Below are 18,493 nucleotides of genomic sequence, written 5' to 3'. Positions count from 1 at the left end.
GTATTTATTAATCCCTGGAATCATCTTATTTATGATCATTATTTGTCACCTCAAGAGAGAAGATTCTTTTCCCTCTGTCTTGTTCACTGTAACAACTTCAAGCTTGAAACAATGACTGACATGTGGAAATTACTTGAGGATGGTTTCCAGCAAAACTAAGGTGGAAACAAAACAAACTAAACAAAAGGTGCAGGGCAAGTAGTGTCTCTAACCTAGGAAGGCAGCAAAGGGAAATCTCACAGTAATTACTGTGGAACACACAGTCTTGGCTGGAATAGGAATAAGAATCTACAACAGTTTCTGCCAGGAAGAAAAAAATAATACAGGTTCCAAGGATAGAGTAAATTGAGACGGTAAATAACCTGAGGACTGGAAGGTACATTGTTCTCTGTGAAATTCTTTTTAAAGACAATTCGAAATTCTAGGAAAAACTAAAAGTTATCTTTTAAAAAATTCTTGGGTTCAATATGAAATGATTTAATGTGTGGCACAATTTAGCACAAGGAGAAAATCTATTTAATCTTGCTACAAAGATCATTCTCCTTTGAGTGGCCAGGAATCAAGAGAACAGACTGACAGAACAGGAAGTACAATTCCAGCATCCTGCTTGGTTCTGAGGAAAACAGTCCTGACCTAACATTTCCTGAGTGCCTATGTGCCAGGCAAGGATGTAAGAGCTTTGTATTTTAATTTTGTTTATTTATTTTTATGTGCATGAATGTTTTGCCTGCATGTATGTAAGTGTACCATGTGCGTGTAATGCCCATGGAGGCCAGAAGAGGGTATTGGATTTCCTGAAACTGGAGTTATGAATGGTTGTTATCCATCAAGTGGGTGCTGAGAACTGAACCCAGGTCCTCTCCAAGAGCAGCCAGTGCTCTTAACCACTGAGCCATCATTCCAACTCCAAGAGTTTTATGTTGAATATATCTAATCCCCACAGCTCTCTAAGGTTTATGTGATACTTGCCCCTATTTTTCAGATGTAGAAGATGAGACATGCTGTATTAGACCACTTTTCTGAGGTCACATGTTTGGTGTAAGAGTTGGATTCATACCCAGACTCTAACTCACAGGTCTGCTTCTCAGAGCTAGCCCTAGAAGCCATGCCATCCAGTCTTCAGGCCCTGATAATTCTTGCCAAGAAGTAAAGGATACTATATGGATAAATGTACACATGCACACATAGGTATAACACACTCTCCTGGAAGTTGTGATGCAAAGCCACAAAGCCACAGAGCTGCCCCAGACTGGGCAGCCAGAAAGGCAGAGTAGGACTTTACCTTCCTGCAGTCTTTGCAGAATACGGACGAGCTGCCCAGGAAACCCAGCACCTCCCCGCAGAGCAGACACTGGGAGAGGCCGTTGCCCATCACATTCTGCCTCATCGTCTCTAGCCGCTCCACCAGCCGCCTGCAGCATAGAACACGGAGTCAGAGGGAACATGATTCCTGTCCTCAACCTGGAGACTGCACAACAGCTACAGAACCCAATCCAATGCCATGTCACATGTGTTTCTTCGCCACTTTACCCTTGCCCCTGGCTAACTCCTAGTCATTTGTTCACTTGCCATTAACTGAGCACTTAGGATGTGCTAGACACTGGGAATATTGTAGCAAACAGGCCAGACACAAGGGAGGACATCCACAAACAAGACGACAAACCAACAGAGGGGGAGCTGGGACAGAAAGATGAGGGACCAGAGAAGACACTCTGAAAACATAAAAACTGAGCCACAGGATTCAGTTAGGGCTGAGAAATGGTCACCAGTAAAACCACCACAGAGGCTGCTGCTCCATGAGCCACAGGGAGCCAGGGATACAGCAAGACTGGAGGAGCCAGCAAGGGCAGATCCTGGGGGTTTGCAGGTCACAGACTTGAGTGTGGTTTCAATCTGAAGTCACTGAAGAGTTTGAAAGCGGGGAGTGATTTGATCCAAGTGACATTTTCCTAAGCCTCTGTGGAAGCTGGAATAATGAGGACAGTAAAAGGGAGGATGCCAGGAGGAGGCTGTGGCCTCTGGGGAGAAGGATAGAGGCCCTGGGCTGCACCTCAGAGGCAGCACTGACAGCCTGGAGTAGAAGGGAGAGGGTGAAGGGTGACAGCAGGCTTTGGGTCTGAGTGTCCAGGAACCCAGCTTAACCTGCACAGGCACCCCTCTGGGGTCCTCTAGCCCTTCCCACTGTAAGTTGTACCCACCCCCATGTGACTATAGCCTCTATTTTGGTTTGTCAGCCCCCCTATTTCTGGTACCCAGTGGATACTCAGTGTGGGCAAATGGGTATTATCTCCTCTGATTGTCACCAGCCCCCTCAGTAGGTAGAGGCTACATTTCCCATTTTAGAGATGAGAAGACTGAGGCTAAGGACTAAAAAGTGACTTGCTGGGGTCACAAAGCTCCCAAGAGGTGAGCCAGGGTCCACTTCCAAACCTGACTGATATTAGCTCCGTTATCACTGACTCATACTTCCTTGAGGTGACAAGGTGCTGCTAAGGGGTCTGAGGGATCGCTAACTCAGCATTGTGGCCTTCTCACTTGCATGCCCTGTACTGAGCACTATGTGAACACTGTTCCTCATCTAGCTCTAGCATGATCCTCTTGTTCTCAAGGACCCTCTGTCAGTCCGCCTTGTATTTCCATGCCTCATATAAACACAGAAGACATGCTTCCTCCCTGTGAACAATTAAACTACAGTACATTCAGTACAGTACAGTACAGTACAGTATAGCACATTACAGTACATTACAGTCATTCCACACCCTGCAGCCCAGTGTTTATCGGTGAAATTAGACAATAGGAGGAACTTCCTAAGGCAGCTCAGGGAAGGCAAAAGCTGGAGGTGACTAGTAACACTCCCACAGCACAGGGGAGCCTGAATGAGGTTCCTGAAACCCACTCCCTGCTCACCCTCCTGGGGGAGCCTAGACCCCTGGGATCAATCACCAGCACTCAAGGTCAGCTAGGAGCCTGGCAGGGCCCTGGAGGAGGAGTTAAGTAAGAAGCAGGGTCCAAGCCAGGTTAGAAGAAAAAAAAAAGAAAAACTCAGACATTCTGATGTAAGCCATTTGTACTGACAATAATGACCCATCGTGTGATTGAGGCTCATGCAGGAGACCGTTGGCATAGCTATCATCTTTACAGTAGGACCACTGCCTTCTAAACCTGTGCATTTCTACTGTGTCTGATTTAAAAACAAACAAACAAACAAACAAACAAACAACAACAACAACAACAAAAAAAACCCGACCATATAAGTAACAGAAAAAAATGAACAGAAAAATAATAAGGACAGACTGAAATGAGTTCCTGCCCAAACTGGCATGACTGCTTTCCTACCCGAGTTCTGATGTTTCAAATTATCTAGGAAACATGAATTGCTTTTGTAATTAAACAACAATGAAAAGACACACCAAAATGTTGGATGACTGAGTCATGGCCTGTTCTGGACCTCAGAGGCCAGGAAAGAGGCTGAGAACAGGCTGGAGGACACTGCCCACTGGGGTCTTGGGTGAGATGATTCAGTGATGAGCCTCCTCCTGATTCTGTCCCTTGGCTGAGCTGTGGCTGGGTGGAGGGTGTGCAGAAACGAAAGCAGCAACACACTTGTCAGGCTCATTCTTACAGTCACGTCTGGGGCCCATGGGTCAGTGTGACCCCCCAGCTCATACAGGGGGGTTGGGCACCTTCCTACATTCCAAGGACCAGCAAAAAACTCTGGGGCCTTTGGACTCATGCTCACTGGCACCCCGCAGCACCAGACCCCAGTGTGCCAGCCTCCCTGTGCGCTGCCTCACTGCTCAGCACCCTTGCTTTCCTGCTGGAGCAGTGGCTGTGCTCACCCGATTCTCTGCTGCTCCAGGACATCCAGCCGCTCTGCCCTTTGGATGACCTGCAGGATGACCTCTAGCTCCGCAGGGCTTAGGCACTGGCTCCTCCTCTGCTTCTCTGTCTGGTACGTGTGCACAGACCAACCTGTCTGCAGCCTTGGGAGAGAACCATACCCCTGGAGGTGAGGTTGCGCAGTGTAAACTCCAGTACCCCACAGCATCCACAAAGCCCACCGCCTCCACCTGCCTGAGAATGGTGGGGAAGCCTAGGTGCTGTGGTCCAGAATCCATAATGAGGGTTCCAATAAGGTGCTGTGGGTGTGTACCCATCGCTGGGTGTCAGTGGTGCTACATGCAATGTGGAACACACTGTCACCCTGTCCAGGAGGGGAGTCTCTGGAGGTCCAGGGCCTGCCCTGACTGGCCCTAGCTCCCTCTTGGCCTTTTACCCTGTGCACCCCTCATACTCCGCTGTCAAGCTACAAAAGCATGCCATGTTCCTTCTGTGTCGGGGGCTTTGCATGGACTGTTCCTTCTGCATGGAACATCCCACATACTTCCACGGAGCATTTATTTCTCTGGGTCTCAATCATACTTGCAGAGCAGTCTCTCTTGGTCCCCAGACCCAGTTAATGCTCCACCCCTGCTCTACTGCCAATCATCACCATTAGAAGAACTGCACACCTCTAAGTACCCATACAGGGCTCTCTTCTCCCTGTCTCTGCTTTAACATAGAGGATCACAGTAGGGGTTTAGGAATGTTCAGTGCCTGGTAGAAAGACAGTGGGTCTGGAATCTCCTCAGGTTTCCCAGGGGGCCCACTGAGCACAGCTCCTAGCTCCTCGGTGGGGTGTTTGCATCACTCCCTCTCTGAAACTGCCAGGCCTACGGGCAGCACACCAGGGAGGAGACACCCACGCCTGCTCATTTGAAAGGTAACTGTGACAGCTCTTGGCAGCTGCTGGGTGAGAGCTGAAGTTGGGAAAATGAAAGAGACACTGGAGGGGTCAAGGGGACAGCTGGGCTCTTGTACACAGTTCGAGAGATGAGCTCTCAGCAACATGTGCCCTGCCAGGAAGGGTGCTTCATCGTCTGGGTCAGAGGAGATGGGGAGAGGAACAGGGGTGCGGTGCAGGGAACTGAGGCATCCAGATGAGGGGATGTGTCAGCTGTGGGGCAAAGATGCCTGCAAATCACACGTGACACCCCTCTTCCTGGGCGTTTCAGATTAATTTTTCTATCTGCCTTTGATGTCTCAGCTCTGTCCCCCTCAGGCTCATAACGTCTAATTGCAAATTTCTTAAACTTGGTCCCAGCTGGGAAATGCTGGCTCCAGTTACTGACACATTTTGACAGCTGTAGGGATGCTCCTGACCTATCAATTACCAGGGACAGCACCCATTAGAAAGCTGGGAAGGAACTGGAAGGCAGGAGAGGCATCTGAGAGCCCCTACCATCCAGACAGGTGCACAGCAGGGGGAGATGGTCTACCTAACCAGAACTGAAGGTTGCCAAGAACCAGAAAATTGGACCCTCCCCCCTCTACGCCAATGGACATGAGGGAACCATGGAAGGGTAGAGGCCCTGCTGAGAGCAATGGAGAGATATGTTGTGGGCTGGCTGTGGTCTCTGATGAGGGGAGCTATTCACTCATAGAACAACCCTGTGTCCTGTACTGTCCCACTGTGCTTTGCTCTGAGCTCTGAAGGGGACATCCAGAGTCCACAAGCTTCCTGCTGCAAGGGCCTGTGGAACCTAGGGCTCAGTGACAGGAGACAGGACCAACAAGGAGGCCTTGCACCCTGTGGCTAGTGATAGAACACAGGCGTGGGAGTTGGCTGGACCCAGATGTGGGTCCCAAACTGGCCATTCACAAGTGACACAAGCAAGAAGTTCAGGTCTCAATTTCCTCATCTGAGAAGTGGTGATGAGTTAGTTCCACATGGTAGGTAAGTGTCCATGGGTCCAGAGTGGCATGCATTTGACAGATACTTCTCTCCAAATTTCTACTCCCTGGGCATGAACCTTGGCAGAGAGAGGAAGGAAGGCAGCAGGCAGAGAGCGAAGGAAGGGCTGCCCGGATGGAGGTACTCACTTGGCTCGCAGGGCAAGTTGCCGATCATTGGGGCAAACCCACTGATCATTCCCGCTGCTGAAGATGGTGTCAGCCATGGCTGGGAGCATAGCCCAGGGTAGAGGTCACATCTAAGAGGGAAAAGAGAGGGTGCATCACTGGCTGGGGCGCTGATGGGGTCCCTGCTGACCACTGGTGCTGGACTCTCACGCCTCCAGTGAAGGCCTCCTTCAAAGATGCTTTCCAAAGGCTCAGAATCCTGGGAGGGGTGACTAGATGGTCACTTGGTTAAGTGACCAGAGTAGACATGACAGGCAGTTCACCAAAGGATGAGAATCAGAAGGGAAAGGAGAGGCACACCTTCAGCAACTTTTAACTCAGCTGTCGAGCCCTATAGTGCATCAAACTCCTGCCACTTCCCACCCCTAGCTGAGGGCCCAGCCTGTGGGAAGACACCAAGATACCTGAGGCAAACCCATGATGCTCCCCTACTGGGGTGGGACAGAACAGCAGCTCCATGGCCCTAAGTGGTTCCTACCAAAGCCATGGGGCCCTTCAGAGGGCAAGGAGTAGGGTGGCAGCCAGGACAAGAGTCACTGTCCACAAGGACTGTCCCTAACAATCCTGTAGGGAAAGACCCTGCTCCAGAGCATGAATACTCTACCTTAGCTGGCTTTCTCTGTGTCACTAGAGAGAACCAATAAGAGAGGACCAATTCTGTCTATTATGAAGACACTGTTTGTTGTTTGTGCCTTCTGAAGGAATATGTTCCCTATGCACATGTGTGTGTATGGGGGGGGATGAGCTTGGGCTAGTGTGTACAAGGAAGAGGGATTGTGAGATCCACACTCCCCTGGGCTCATCCAACCCAGACCAGTGGTTTGCAAACTCAGGACTCCTTTATATACTTAAAAAAATATATTGCCTGGGGTGGTGGTGCATGCTTTTAATCCCAGCTCTTGGGAGACAGAGGCAGGCAGCTCTCTGTGAGTTCAAGGCTAACCTGGTCTACATAGTGAGTTCCAGGACAGCTGGGGTTACAGGGAGACCCTGTCTCAAAAAGACCAAAAAAAATTGAGATTAGAAATTTGTTTGATATTGTCTCAAAATGTTAACCACAGACTTACCACATGAACAAGAATTTCAACTGCCCCAGGTATATACCTAAGAATATTGAAAACTCATGTCCACGAAAACATGTACACAAATGTTCCCAGACACATTATTCATAATAGACCCCAAAGTAGGAACAACTAAAACATTCATCAACTGATAAAGGTTGATGTGTGCTCTGTCCATGCATAGGGATATTATTTGGCTATGGAAAAGAGGAATGAATTTCTTATACCTGCTATAGTATGGTTGAACCTTGAAAACATTACACTATGTGAAAAAGCTAGGCTTGTCCAAAGATCATATGCTGTATGGTCCTATTCATAGGAAGTGCTCTGAAGAGGCAAATTTATAGAGACAGAAAGTAGATTCATGGTTATCAGGGTTGGCACAAGAGGAGAGTGATTGCTAACAGCTCCAGGGTCTCTTCAAGGACAGAGGAAAACGTTCTGGAATCAGATAGTGGTAATGGTTACAATATGTGAATTATAACGCCTTAGATATTCTTTTTTTAAAAAAACAGCTTTGGGGATTAGTGAAATGGCTCAATGAGTAAAGCACTTGCTGTGTAAGCCTGAGGACCTGAGTTCAATCCCCAGAACTCATGTAAAGGTGGAAAGAGAGAACTGACTCTACAAAGTTGTCCTCTGACCTCCTAAGTGTATGTAGTATACACATGTTCCCCTCTCCAACACACACATCATATATACACACACAATAATTTTTAAAGAATTTTTGAGGGGCTGGAGAGATGGCTCAGTGGTTAAGAGCACTGACTGCTCTTGCAGAAGACTGGGGTTCAAATCCCAGCACACACATGGCAGCTAACAACTGTCCGTAACTCCAGCTCTAGGTGATCCAATGCCCTCTTCTGACCTCCGCAGCATTGCACGACACAGAGGTACTCACCTACATACAGGCAATACACTCATACACATAAAATAAAAATAATAAAATATTTTTTAAAAATTAAATTTTTTTGAACATTCCAAAATATATGAGCTACATCTACTGATATTTTATTATCTTAGGATTTCAAACTGAGAAATCTAAAAACTTCCACTAGAGATAGTAAACCTATTAGGTATTCACATAATTTATGTATTTTTGTTTGTTTGTTTGGTTGGTTTTTTTGAGATAGGGTCTCCCTGTAGCCCAAGCTGGTCTGAATTTGCTATGTAGACCAGGCTGGTCTCGATCTCAGAGATCCACCTGCCTCTGCCTCCTCAGTGCTGGGATTATAGGTGTATGCCACTAGGCTGGGCCATAATTTATGTACTTTATGAAGACAAAAATCCCTGAGTTTTCAACTCAAAGGTAAATAATGAGAGAGGAATGGTATTGTTCTACATTTTTACAACTTGATTTGATTTTTGGCTTAACCAAAGATGGCTGGGTGTTCCTATCTGACTTTTCCTTCAACCTTTGTTTTCTGTTTAAGTTCGTGGAAGACATCCAAGCTCTCACGGATATGTAGGACAGTTGGAAGGCAGATGAGTAGTCTAACAGCTTTTCTAGGGAATAGTAGATATTTTTCCTTGACACTACACTAAATTCAAAAGATGGTATTTTTAAAGACTAAGGACTCTCCATTTTCTGCATATTTGTGAAAGAGGCCAAGAATTTTATTATAAGGAAAATAGTTTTGACCTCATGGACCCCTAAAAGGTGTTGGGGACCCTTAGAGATTCTTGAACCACGCTAGACTGCCCTTCCAGACCACTGTGGCCCATGTCCATGATGACCACCAGGAGGCAGCATGTGGACTACAGCTGACAGGCAGACCTCAGTTTCCATCCCAGAGGCCCATCCGGACACCTGACCTTCCAGTTGGACCTGACATCCAGCCTTGGGCCACTTTAGAAAAGAACCCCCCAGTGAACCATGCATAGAGGCTCCCCAGGCAGTCCAGTCACCTCTAGACTGCTCCCAAATGGGCTAAGGTACAGTCCAGGAAGACAGGTGGGCCAAAAAATGACATATTCAGGGCGAGATATGTTTCAGCAGGTAAAGGTTCCACCATGCCTGACAGCCTGGGCCCCACATAGTGAGAGGAGAGAACCACAAGTTGTGCTCTGACCTCTACATGTGTGACATGGCACTTGTCCCCACCACAAAATAAATAAAATGTGAAAAAAAGCCCCAAACCCCAAAACAAATACAACACATTCATCATGTGGGAAGCGAGCACGGCCGAGCCAGCCAATGATGGCGCCCTGGCTGGCTGCCAAGCCTCGTGCTGTTTACTTCAACTCTTGGCTGATTGCCAAGGCTCGTGCCCCTTGCTTGTTTACTCCAACTCCAAGCATGGTGAGCCCGAACAGGTGCTGCCCGCCTGATGATCTTGCTACGTGGCCAATGAGCTGCACTCTGCCTGCCCGCTGCACGTGTGTGTGCCGTGATTGGTCCTGGCTGGGGGGAGGGCTGTTGGAAACGCTATATGAAGAGCTGGAGTATTAGACATAGGGACAGACGCAGACACAGACAGACGCACACAGACACAAGAGACACAAGAGGAACGAGAAGCAGCAGCATCATAGTGGGTGAGATAATGAAGAGAATATGAGGGAGAATAAGAGAGAATAAAGGAAGGAAGAGAAACAGAAGCTTGAACCTCACCTTGGTGTTTGTGTCGTCTTTCCTGGACTCTGCTGGACAGAGTCCCGGCTCACGACACATCAGACAACTTTAAACCTGTCCCCATCCCCAGTGGAGTTTGTTGTTTTTGTTTCAATTTCTGGTATCTTGTGAATGGCATAGTCACACTGCCATGGGGCTGTGAAATGCGTTACTCTGTTCAAAGTAAACATTTAAAACATACAACTCATGCTTTCTTTTTTCCTTTGTAACATTCTGGGAGCTTGAAGAAAGGGAAGGACTGTGCCTGGGTAGAGCAGGTTCTATAAGACTGCACAGCTCTAGCCCCACCTGCAGGGGGTGCCATACCCCAGGCCAATTGCCCAGGGCAGCAATGCCTGAGCCTGACAGCCAAGCCCTGTTGTGACTGGACACAGAAAGGAGGTGGCCTCTCTGCTGACCATTCTAGACTCAGAGGAGTAATTGGAGGACCCTGGGAGACAGAAGCAAGGGGCTCTCCCATGCAAAGACCTCATCTTCTACAGAACCTTCTAAAACAAAAGTTATAGAGGGGCAGGTGGGTAGAGCAAGCAGGGTCCTGATGCTGGGAACGCAGAGGAACCAGAAGATGGAGGTGTTCCTTACAGCTTCCAACCAGTCACCCCCGCAAATCTTCCAGAATGAATGCATCGTCCTCTATGGTTCCCTTCCTAGTGGGGCCAGTTTCAGGCTCAAAGACCTGCGAACCCCTCAAACTGACATTTATCTTGTTCTCTGAGCCCCTGGGAGTCTATACAATCTGTGGCCACCCACGGGTTGTTCTGTTCCACCGTTCCTAATCTAGTCATCATTCTTTCTGTTGGAAGATGAGAAGAGAGGTTTAGAGGATGTGAAAAGACCACACACCTCTTATGCTGGTCTGCCAGCCTTTGAACTGGTACTGCTTCCTCTGCCTAAGGTCACCTGAGCATGGAGGGTGGGCTTTGTGGCAATGAGGAAGATGGGAAGAAAAAAAACACCAGAAGAAATGACCCACAGGTGTTCGTGCAGTTAGTAGAAATCTAGGAGCTAGTCAATGACTTTCCTGGGGCTTCTGTTTCCCCAGTGGTACCCAAGGGAGCTGGAATGGACAGGCTGGCATGACTGCTCTGTGCGATTCCAGCACCTGATTCTCCCTGCCCAGTGCATGGAGAGTACATGGCAAGGCTGGTGGCAGATCCTGAGCAGGAGGCTAGGGGCTGCTCCAACCTGGGGAGTGGGGACTAGGCCCTTGCCCAGTTCAGTCTATGGATGCAGACAGGGGAGCACTGCATCCCTTACAACCCCCAGCCCTCTCACTGCTGGAGTTTCAGGACAGACAAGCCCACAGTCAAATGCTATGGGGAGATCAAAGGAGAGGGAGGGATGTTGCTTCCATGGCTTGGGGTCATGGCTTTGGCTGGGCAGGGATGGCAAGTCACAGCTGAGTATGTCCACAGGAGGCACTCCAAGCAAATGTCAGAGACAAGAGAACAGGATAATTCAGGTCCCAGCTCTGGGACTGTTGTGCCCACTTCAGGCTGTTGTAGGCACCTCAGAAGGCACAGCTGTCCATCCTTCAAACAGAGCCACCTCAAGACAGATGGGTGACAGGAAGAGCAACTGGATGAGGAACCAGAGGAGGCCTGTTTTAGGAACCTGCCATGGAGCCAGCTTGGCTTCAGTAAACCTCTTCAGGTTGAGCTGGCTGCCAGATCCCTGGCTTGGCAGTAAATTAGGGTCTTTCCAGGCCACTCCATTCCCTGGCACCCCCCTCTATCTAGGTGTTCCTCTGCCAAACCAGATGAATATCACCATCTAACTCTGTTCTTCCTAGAGGGTCTCAGGTAGGACTACAGCCCACACACTCTTAAGAGTTCAAGGCCAGCCTGAGCTACATTAGCAAGATACTGTTTCAAACAAAAAAATCAAGGGTTCAGGGGCTAAAGAGATGGTGCAGCAGTTAAGAGCATTACCTGCTTTTGCAGAGGACCCAGGTTCAGTTCCCAGTACCCATATGGTGGCTAAAAACTGTCTATAACTCCAGTTCCAGGGGATCCAATGCCCTCTTCTGGTTTTCTCAGGCATTGCACTCAGTGGTACACTTATATTGTGCAGACAAAACATTCATACACATAAAATTTAAAAATATACGAGGGCTGGGGGTATAACTAACTCAGTGGCACATGCACAGAGAGAAAGAGAGAATCAGAGTCTTCCAGTAGCGATATTATGAGTGCTAAGTGTGTGCTGTGCCCTTGTGTTAATAACTTATGTGAGAACAAAATAAGGGCTGATAGGAGGTAGATGAGAGCACATGAATGCACCTATTCAGGAGAGAGGAATGGAACTAACCTGGAGGGGAATAGAGGTCAATGGACAGAAGGTTAGCTGTGTGGGGCTCCAGTCATTTTGTCTATGAACCAGCGAGAGGCAGCACACAGGGTCTCTGAGGTCTTGTTAGCTGTGACAGGCAAGAGGCTGAAGAGGAGGCATGCGCGCGCGCACATTTGTGTGTGTGTGTGTGTGTGTGTGTGTGTGTGTGTGTGTGTGTGTGTGTGTGTGTGTGTGTGTGTGTGCGCATGTACAGTGGCTGTGTGTGAACACAAGTCAAGGCTGCAGGAAATGGGCTCAGAGGTCCTTGTCCTACTGCAGTGACATTCCCACCCTCTCTACCCCTACATTGTGGCTTCCAGGGCTCTGTGTCATTGTCCCTCTGCATCCCAGTTGCCTAGCGCTGGGTCTGCTACAGTGATTATCTGCCAAACTGAGCTGAGTTTCATAGCTCTTCCCAGATAAGGGAAGTTCAGCAAAACAAACCAGATGTGCAAAGAACAGATGAGGCAGGCTCTAGCCAGGCTCTGTGACTGGTTGGCTCATAGACAGGCAACCCATGGGGAATCTTGAAGTGGTAGATGGCTCTGCCTGACAGCTGAGCTGATTTCCCTGAAGAGGCTGTGCACCCACTGGCCCTTCGAAGGGAAGCAGCTGCCTCCCAGTATCTCTCAACCCCATGCGGGGTGAGACAAGCTGAGTGAAGGCTGTATCTAGTAGATGCATGCAGGAGTCCCTTAGTGTGGAGGCTCAGGGAGTGCTGGGGGCGGGCAGAGACATGAGTGACTTGTGCTGATTTCCTGAGAAAATTCCTAGGGGACAGATTCAAAACCCCCTGGAAACTTTCTGAACAAGATCTGTAAAAACAAACACTTTATTGTTAGAAAATCAATTCTCTCTCCAAAGTCAAATACTGGTCATCCTGGGTGTTTATCACCCAAGGCAAAAGCCTCAGGTTGAGGTGGACTTGTCTTCACTGAGCAAAGCCTCAGGCCCTGGGCACTGTGGGATAGTGTATTATAAAGAAAAAGCAGGGGCTGGAGAGATGCCTTAGTGGCTAAGAACACTGGCTGCTCTTGCAAAGGACCCAGATTTGGTTCCCAGCATCCACAAACTTCTGTAATTCCAGTTCCAGGAGATCCAACGCCCTCTTCTGGTCTTCTCAGGCATTGCCTGCATGTGATCCACTTAAATACATGCAAGCAAAAATTCATACACATAAAAATAAAAAATAAATTTGAAAAAAGAAAAAACAGGGGCCAGTGAGATGGCTCAGTGGGTAAGGATGCTTGCCGCCAAGCTAGGCAGCCTGAGGTCAAAACTCAGGACCTACATGGTTAAAAGAGAGCACCAACTCCTGAAAGTTGTCCTCTGACCACATGTGTACACCATGGTACATGCTCCCCAACACACACACACGCACACACGACAGAGAAAAATATGCCAAATTCACTCATAACCCCTTCCCCATGATGACACCCAACATCTTAATGGGTTAAGTACTTTCTAATTCTTCCCAAGGACTTGCACACAATTTTAAATAAAATTGGTTCCTTATTATCTACCTTGTTTATTCTGGTTACTACTACATCATAATTTCCCACATTATTAAAATTCCTCAAAATTATGACTTTTAATTATAACATAGTATTCTAGATGTATTTCACCATTTCCCTGTTTGGGGACATGCTGATTATTTCCTTTATAAACTTAACACTAAAACAAATATCCTGAGAGATACATCTTTATGCCCATCTCTGATGACTACCTTAGGTTAAATTCTCAAAAGAGATGTGGAGTGTGCATTTTTTGGAAACACAATTTTGAGTCAGCTTTTCTCCAGTAAGGCTCAGAGCCACTTAGAGCTATGAGCTGCAGGCTTCCTGCCTGCTTTCTCCAAAGTGCATCTAGAATTGTCCACCAGGAAAAATCTGTTGGAGGCAGTTGGTTCCTGTCAGGCTAATATGGATTTTGTAGTCTTGCAAAAGCCTAGCTGTAATGAATTGGGTTAAACAGTACACGTTCCAGTCATTTACACCCCACCCCAAACATGTCCTTGTTGCAAAATCTTGCCTCTATTTTAAAGAGGGATTCTATCTCCTTAGCTTGGAGTTGGTAGAACCAGCACCACCAGCTTTACCACCTTGGGTGGTTGAATGGGCCCTAGCTGGTCATGTTAACAGCTAGCCAGTTGAATGTTCTCTAAAACAGAGCGAGAGGGTTGGGAATGTAGCTTAGTGGTAGACCCCTTGCCTAGCATGCACAAGGCTCTGGGTTCTATCCCCGGCACCATATAAAACAAGCAGGCAAACAAATACCAAAGGCTTATGTAAAAGAGAGAGAGGTGGTGGTGCCCCAACCCTGGGCCCCAGGAAGGACTTGGAGAGCACAGTCCTATGACACACAGCCATGCCCAGGAAAACTGCTGCCTGACCCCCCAACCTCCAACCTGGCCATCATCCATGATAGGGTGAAAACCACTCACAGCTGTCTCCAACACATACCAGGCTTCGAAACAGATACTTGGAGAGTCAAACAGTCTGCTCTTGGAGACACATGACACAGAGACACAGAGCCCCTGCCTCACACCAGGGTGGGGAGGGGCACAGGCAACTGGCCAAGCAAGAGGAGCTCCTTCCCACTCATACTTCTCCTTGGAATTTTCACTTATTTCATCCAGGGACCCTTTTGCTGATTCAGCCAAGTGTACTCCAGAGTGTGGGGAAAATGAACCAACTCTTACAGAACTGTTGGATCTGAGCAGCACTGTGAACAAGAGGCAGACTGTGTGCTCAAGACCAGCTGATCTGTTTGGCCAAGGTTTGCTTTACTGAAGTCACACTGTAACTCCACTAGAGACCTCACAAGAAACAGACCACAAAGCCCAGGCCATACTATCACTGTGTAAGGAAAGAAACGAGGAAGACACAGGTGGACGGGAGGGTGGGAGGACAGTGTGTCCTGGGGAGGCACCCAAGTGTAAAAGGTGAGCACAAGCCACTACTCAGCACAGGTCCTGGCTCTTAACTGCCACATACAGAGAGGCCTGAGCCACTGAACTGAGATGCTTAAATGAAGCGCATGGCCCAGCTGACCCACAGGCCGAGGGGAAAGCTGTAAATGTTGGCAGAAAACAACCTCACTTAGGGGTGGTTGTTGCGTGCATTAACATGGCAACGCTCATAAACAGCATCGGCAAACAAAATCCTTATCTTGACCTCAACCTCCAGCCAAACTCCTCAGAACCATTAGGTTTGATTTTCCAGTTGTGGAAAAGTCAGAAGTCTAGATTCCGGGAAGTGAATGGGAGACAGAGGCCAGTTAAAAAACCCTCCCCTGCCCCCACCACCTGAGGAAGGGCCCAGAAGAGAAGGGGTGGGAAGATCTGGGCACAGAGCAGGTGGCTTTTGGAGATTTCATTCTGAGTGTGAAATCTGAGCCATTAACCAGAGAGGAGTCGCAGCCCCCATCCAACCCCCATTTGAAAGAATGCGGTGATCCATTAATCACATCTACCCTGGTGTGGGAGGGAGAGTGGGTACACATTTGCTACTGTTGAGTTTGTCACCTCAAGACAGCTAGCTGTACACAGGCTGGGGGTGACAGGAGAGGAGATGGGGGTGTCAAGGAGGAAGAGAAAGCTAGGACAAACATAAAAGAGTACTTGCCTCCATGCAAATGCTTCCTGAGGCCTCCAGGCACAGAGTGAGAGCCCTTAGCTCTACACTGGGGTATTAATATTCCAAGGAATCCTTAGCAACAGGCCCTGACATCTGCTCTGTTACTATGATACGGAAAACAGGATGATAGCTTTGAGATAAGGTGAGCCCAGACAGCAACAGCCCCCACCTGGCAGGCTGTTCTGGGAGGAAGAAAGATTCAAACAGGCAGCCTCCGAGGCCCATCGGGAACCCAAAGGGACCACTCACTCAGAAGTGTCTTGGAACGACCTGAAGAGTTTGTGATGACACATGTCCCTAAACCCTGCCCGGTCGTGTGTGTCTTGCCAGAGCTGCCTGCTTGGAGCAACCCTTTTCTTCCTGCTCAAATTCCCTTCTGCTCTACTGTGGCCAGGCTCCCTAGTCAGACTTCAGGTTTCCTGGGGCTCACTCTCAACCCCTTCATGTGGAACCAGAGAGATCTTCCTTAGAGTCCGGGTCAGACTGTGCTCAGAAACCTTCCATAGCTCCCTACTACCACAGGGGAAAAAGCCAACCTGCATACAAGGGTGGATCCATGATCTGATCCAGAGTACCCCCCGGAGTCTTACCTGCCACCACCACCCTGCACAAACCCTGCTCCAACCACTGGAAACCTGGTGCTCAGCCTTGGCCCCCACATCCAGGTGCTCAGCTTGGCCCCACATCCTCTCACCTGGGACACATTTAACAAATTTTTAAAATTTTATTTTTATTTTATGTGAATCAGTGTTATGCCTGCATAAATGTAAGTACACCCATATTGTGCAGTGCCCAAAGAGGACAGAGAAGGCATCAGATCCCCTGGAATTAGAGTTATAGATGGTTGTTAGCCACCATGTGGTGCTGGGATTTGAAATCTGGTCCTCTGCAGGAACAGCCAGTGTTTTGAACCAATGAGCCATCTCTCTAGCTCTGAGACACATTTTTTTAAACAGTTAAAATAACAGTTGTGAGTTATTTCTGTGTGTGTGTGTGTGTGTGTGTGTGTGTGTGTATGTGTGTGTGCACGTACATGTATGCACACCACAGCATGCATATGGCAGTCAAAGGACAATTAGGGGGTTGGTTCTCTCCTCCATCACATAGGTCTTGGGAATTGAACTCAGGTCATCAGGTTTGGTGGCAAGGGCCTTTACCACCCAAGCCATTTCACCAGCCCTCTTCTTTTTTTTTTTGTCTTTTTTGAGACAGGGTCTCCCTGTAGCCCCAGCTATCCTGGAACTCACTATGTAGACCAGGCTGGCCTTGAACTCACAGAGATCTGCCTGTGTCTGCCTCCTGAGTGCTGGGATTAAAGGCATGTGCCACTGTGCCTGGCCCTCTTTTTAATTTTCCTTTTCGTGTGGGGTGCATGTGTATATGCATGTTTGCATGTGTGTGGGTACATATGTGTACATGCAGCATTTAGGTGCACAGTATACAGAGGCCCAGGGTTGCCGTGGGGAATCATCCTCTATTGTTTTTATTAGGGTTTCAAACAGCAGCAGCCTCCTCCCTCCCCAACAGGGTCCCACAGACTTTGGATTTCTCAAGCCTGAAAAAGGGAACTGAGCTGATAAGCACCTTGGTCTTTGAAGTCAAGAGAAGCAGACTTTTCTCCACTGTTTGGCCAACACAGCAGGCTTCCCCTTTGATCTCTAAGGAGGACAGGTTTTAACAGACCTGCTCTCCCACTTCCCCCCACCCAACTTTAAAAAAAAAAAAAAATCTTCCCACCTTCTGCATGAAGCAGAAGCCTCCCTTTTTAAAAAGACCCCAGCTCAAGACCTGGGCAGACATTTTCCCTGCCCAGAAGGGACTGTCATATGTGTTCATTTGCTAATAAACCCTATTTTGATGGAGTTTTATCTGTGTCCTGGTGCCTCCACCTCCATTCGCTCATTCTCCACCAAATTTTTATCTATCAGATGGTGCCAAAACCCGGCTCTTACTTCAAGGGACCCTCCTGGACTTCTCCAATGCCACTAACTTGGCTCTCAGGTACACTTCTTTTCTCTGTCCTCCTCTCCCCAGCCCTCTGCTTTGCTCTCACCTCTTTCTGGCTCTCCTCACTGGGGAACACTCTGCCTTGCCTACTTCATTTGATCTCCTTTCCCATTGATTTTCACCACTCCAGGCCAGCACTGTGGTCTCCTTGATGGACCTGCTCCCCCACCCGGTGCTCACCACCGGCATCTCGCCCCCTCCCCGCCCCTTTGCCTTGGGCCTGCAAGGTCTGCTGTCTTCCATCCTTTTTTCCTGTCTTTATCCTTCCTCTTCCGCTGCCTTTGTTCCTCACTTTACTTGGGATGATTTCTGATACCCTTCAATACAACACATACAAATGCTCTGTATCCTTCTTTTCTCTCTCCCATACTAAAGCTTTCTGCTCCCTGCTGTGTGCCTGCCAGCCAGCCCGCCACACGTCTGACCTCCCATGCAGGCTCAAAACCTGCATGACCCCAAGGCTTTTTTCCTTCCCACTATTCATCCCCTCCAGGCAGCTGCCAAGATTGCCAGCTTGCCTGCCCTGAGGATTTTTTTTTTAAACATTCTAATGAAATGAAGTTTCCAGCTGGGCCCATTCATAAATTCTCTTATAAATTTGGCTAAAAACCCTTTAGGGGACCTTTCTCCCCGTTTTGACCCAACTAGCTTAAACCAGCTGGGCAACTTTGCTGGAGCATTTAAAGAATTTCAGGTGGCTTGCCCCATTGACAAAGAAAAAACGTTTTGAAAGCCTTTTTTTCTCCTAAACTTCTTCTCAGACAAAGGGGCTCGAAGTTTTGATCTTAGGCCCTCTTGGGCATCAAGCAACTGGTGCTCAGGCACCTACTTTTCTAACTAGACCTGACCATTTTAAACTTCCC

The 18,493-nt window shown here is 48.3% G+C and overlaps 1 protein-coding gene across 5 annotated transcripts in view; it reads right to left on the bottom strand.

Annotated features, from left to right (window-relative positions):
- Rph3al (rabphilin 3A like (without C2 domains)) overlaps positions 1-18,493 on the bottom strand; it is a 176,491-nt gene that overhangs the window by 96,325 nt on the left and 61,673 nt on the right. For all 5 annotated transcript variants that reach the window (XM_008828764.3, XM_017797066.2, XM_017797065.2 and 2 more), the window contains 3 exons: positions 5,923-6,032; positions 3,840-3,983; positions 1,283-1,412 (listed from right to left, as the gene is read on the bottom strand). In XM_008828764.3, the coding sequence (XP_008826986.1) occupies positions 1,283-1,412; positions 3,840-3,983; positions 5,923-6,011 (363 nt within the window). In that variant the 5' untranslated portion in view covers positions 6,012-6,032. The remainder of the gene's footprint in view (positions 1-1,282; positions 1,413-3,839; positions 3,984-5,922; positions 6,033-18,493) is intronic.

Source organism: Nannospalax galili, unplaced genomic scaffold, assembly GCF_000622305.1.
Source record: "Nannospalax galili isolate Female #2095 unplaced genomic scaffold, S.galili_v1.0 scaffold212, whole genome shotgun sequence".
Classification (NCBI taxonomy): domain Eukaryota; kingdom Metazoa; phylum Chordata; class Mammalia; order Rodentia; family Spalacidae; genus Nannospalax; species Nannospalax galili.
This window is presented reverse-complemented; position numbering and strand designations above follow the sequence as displayed.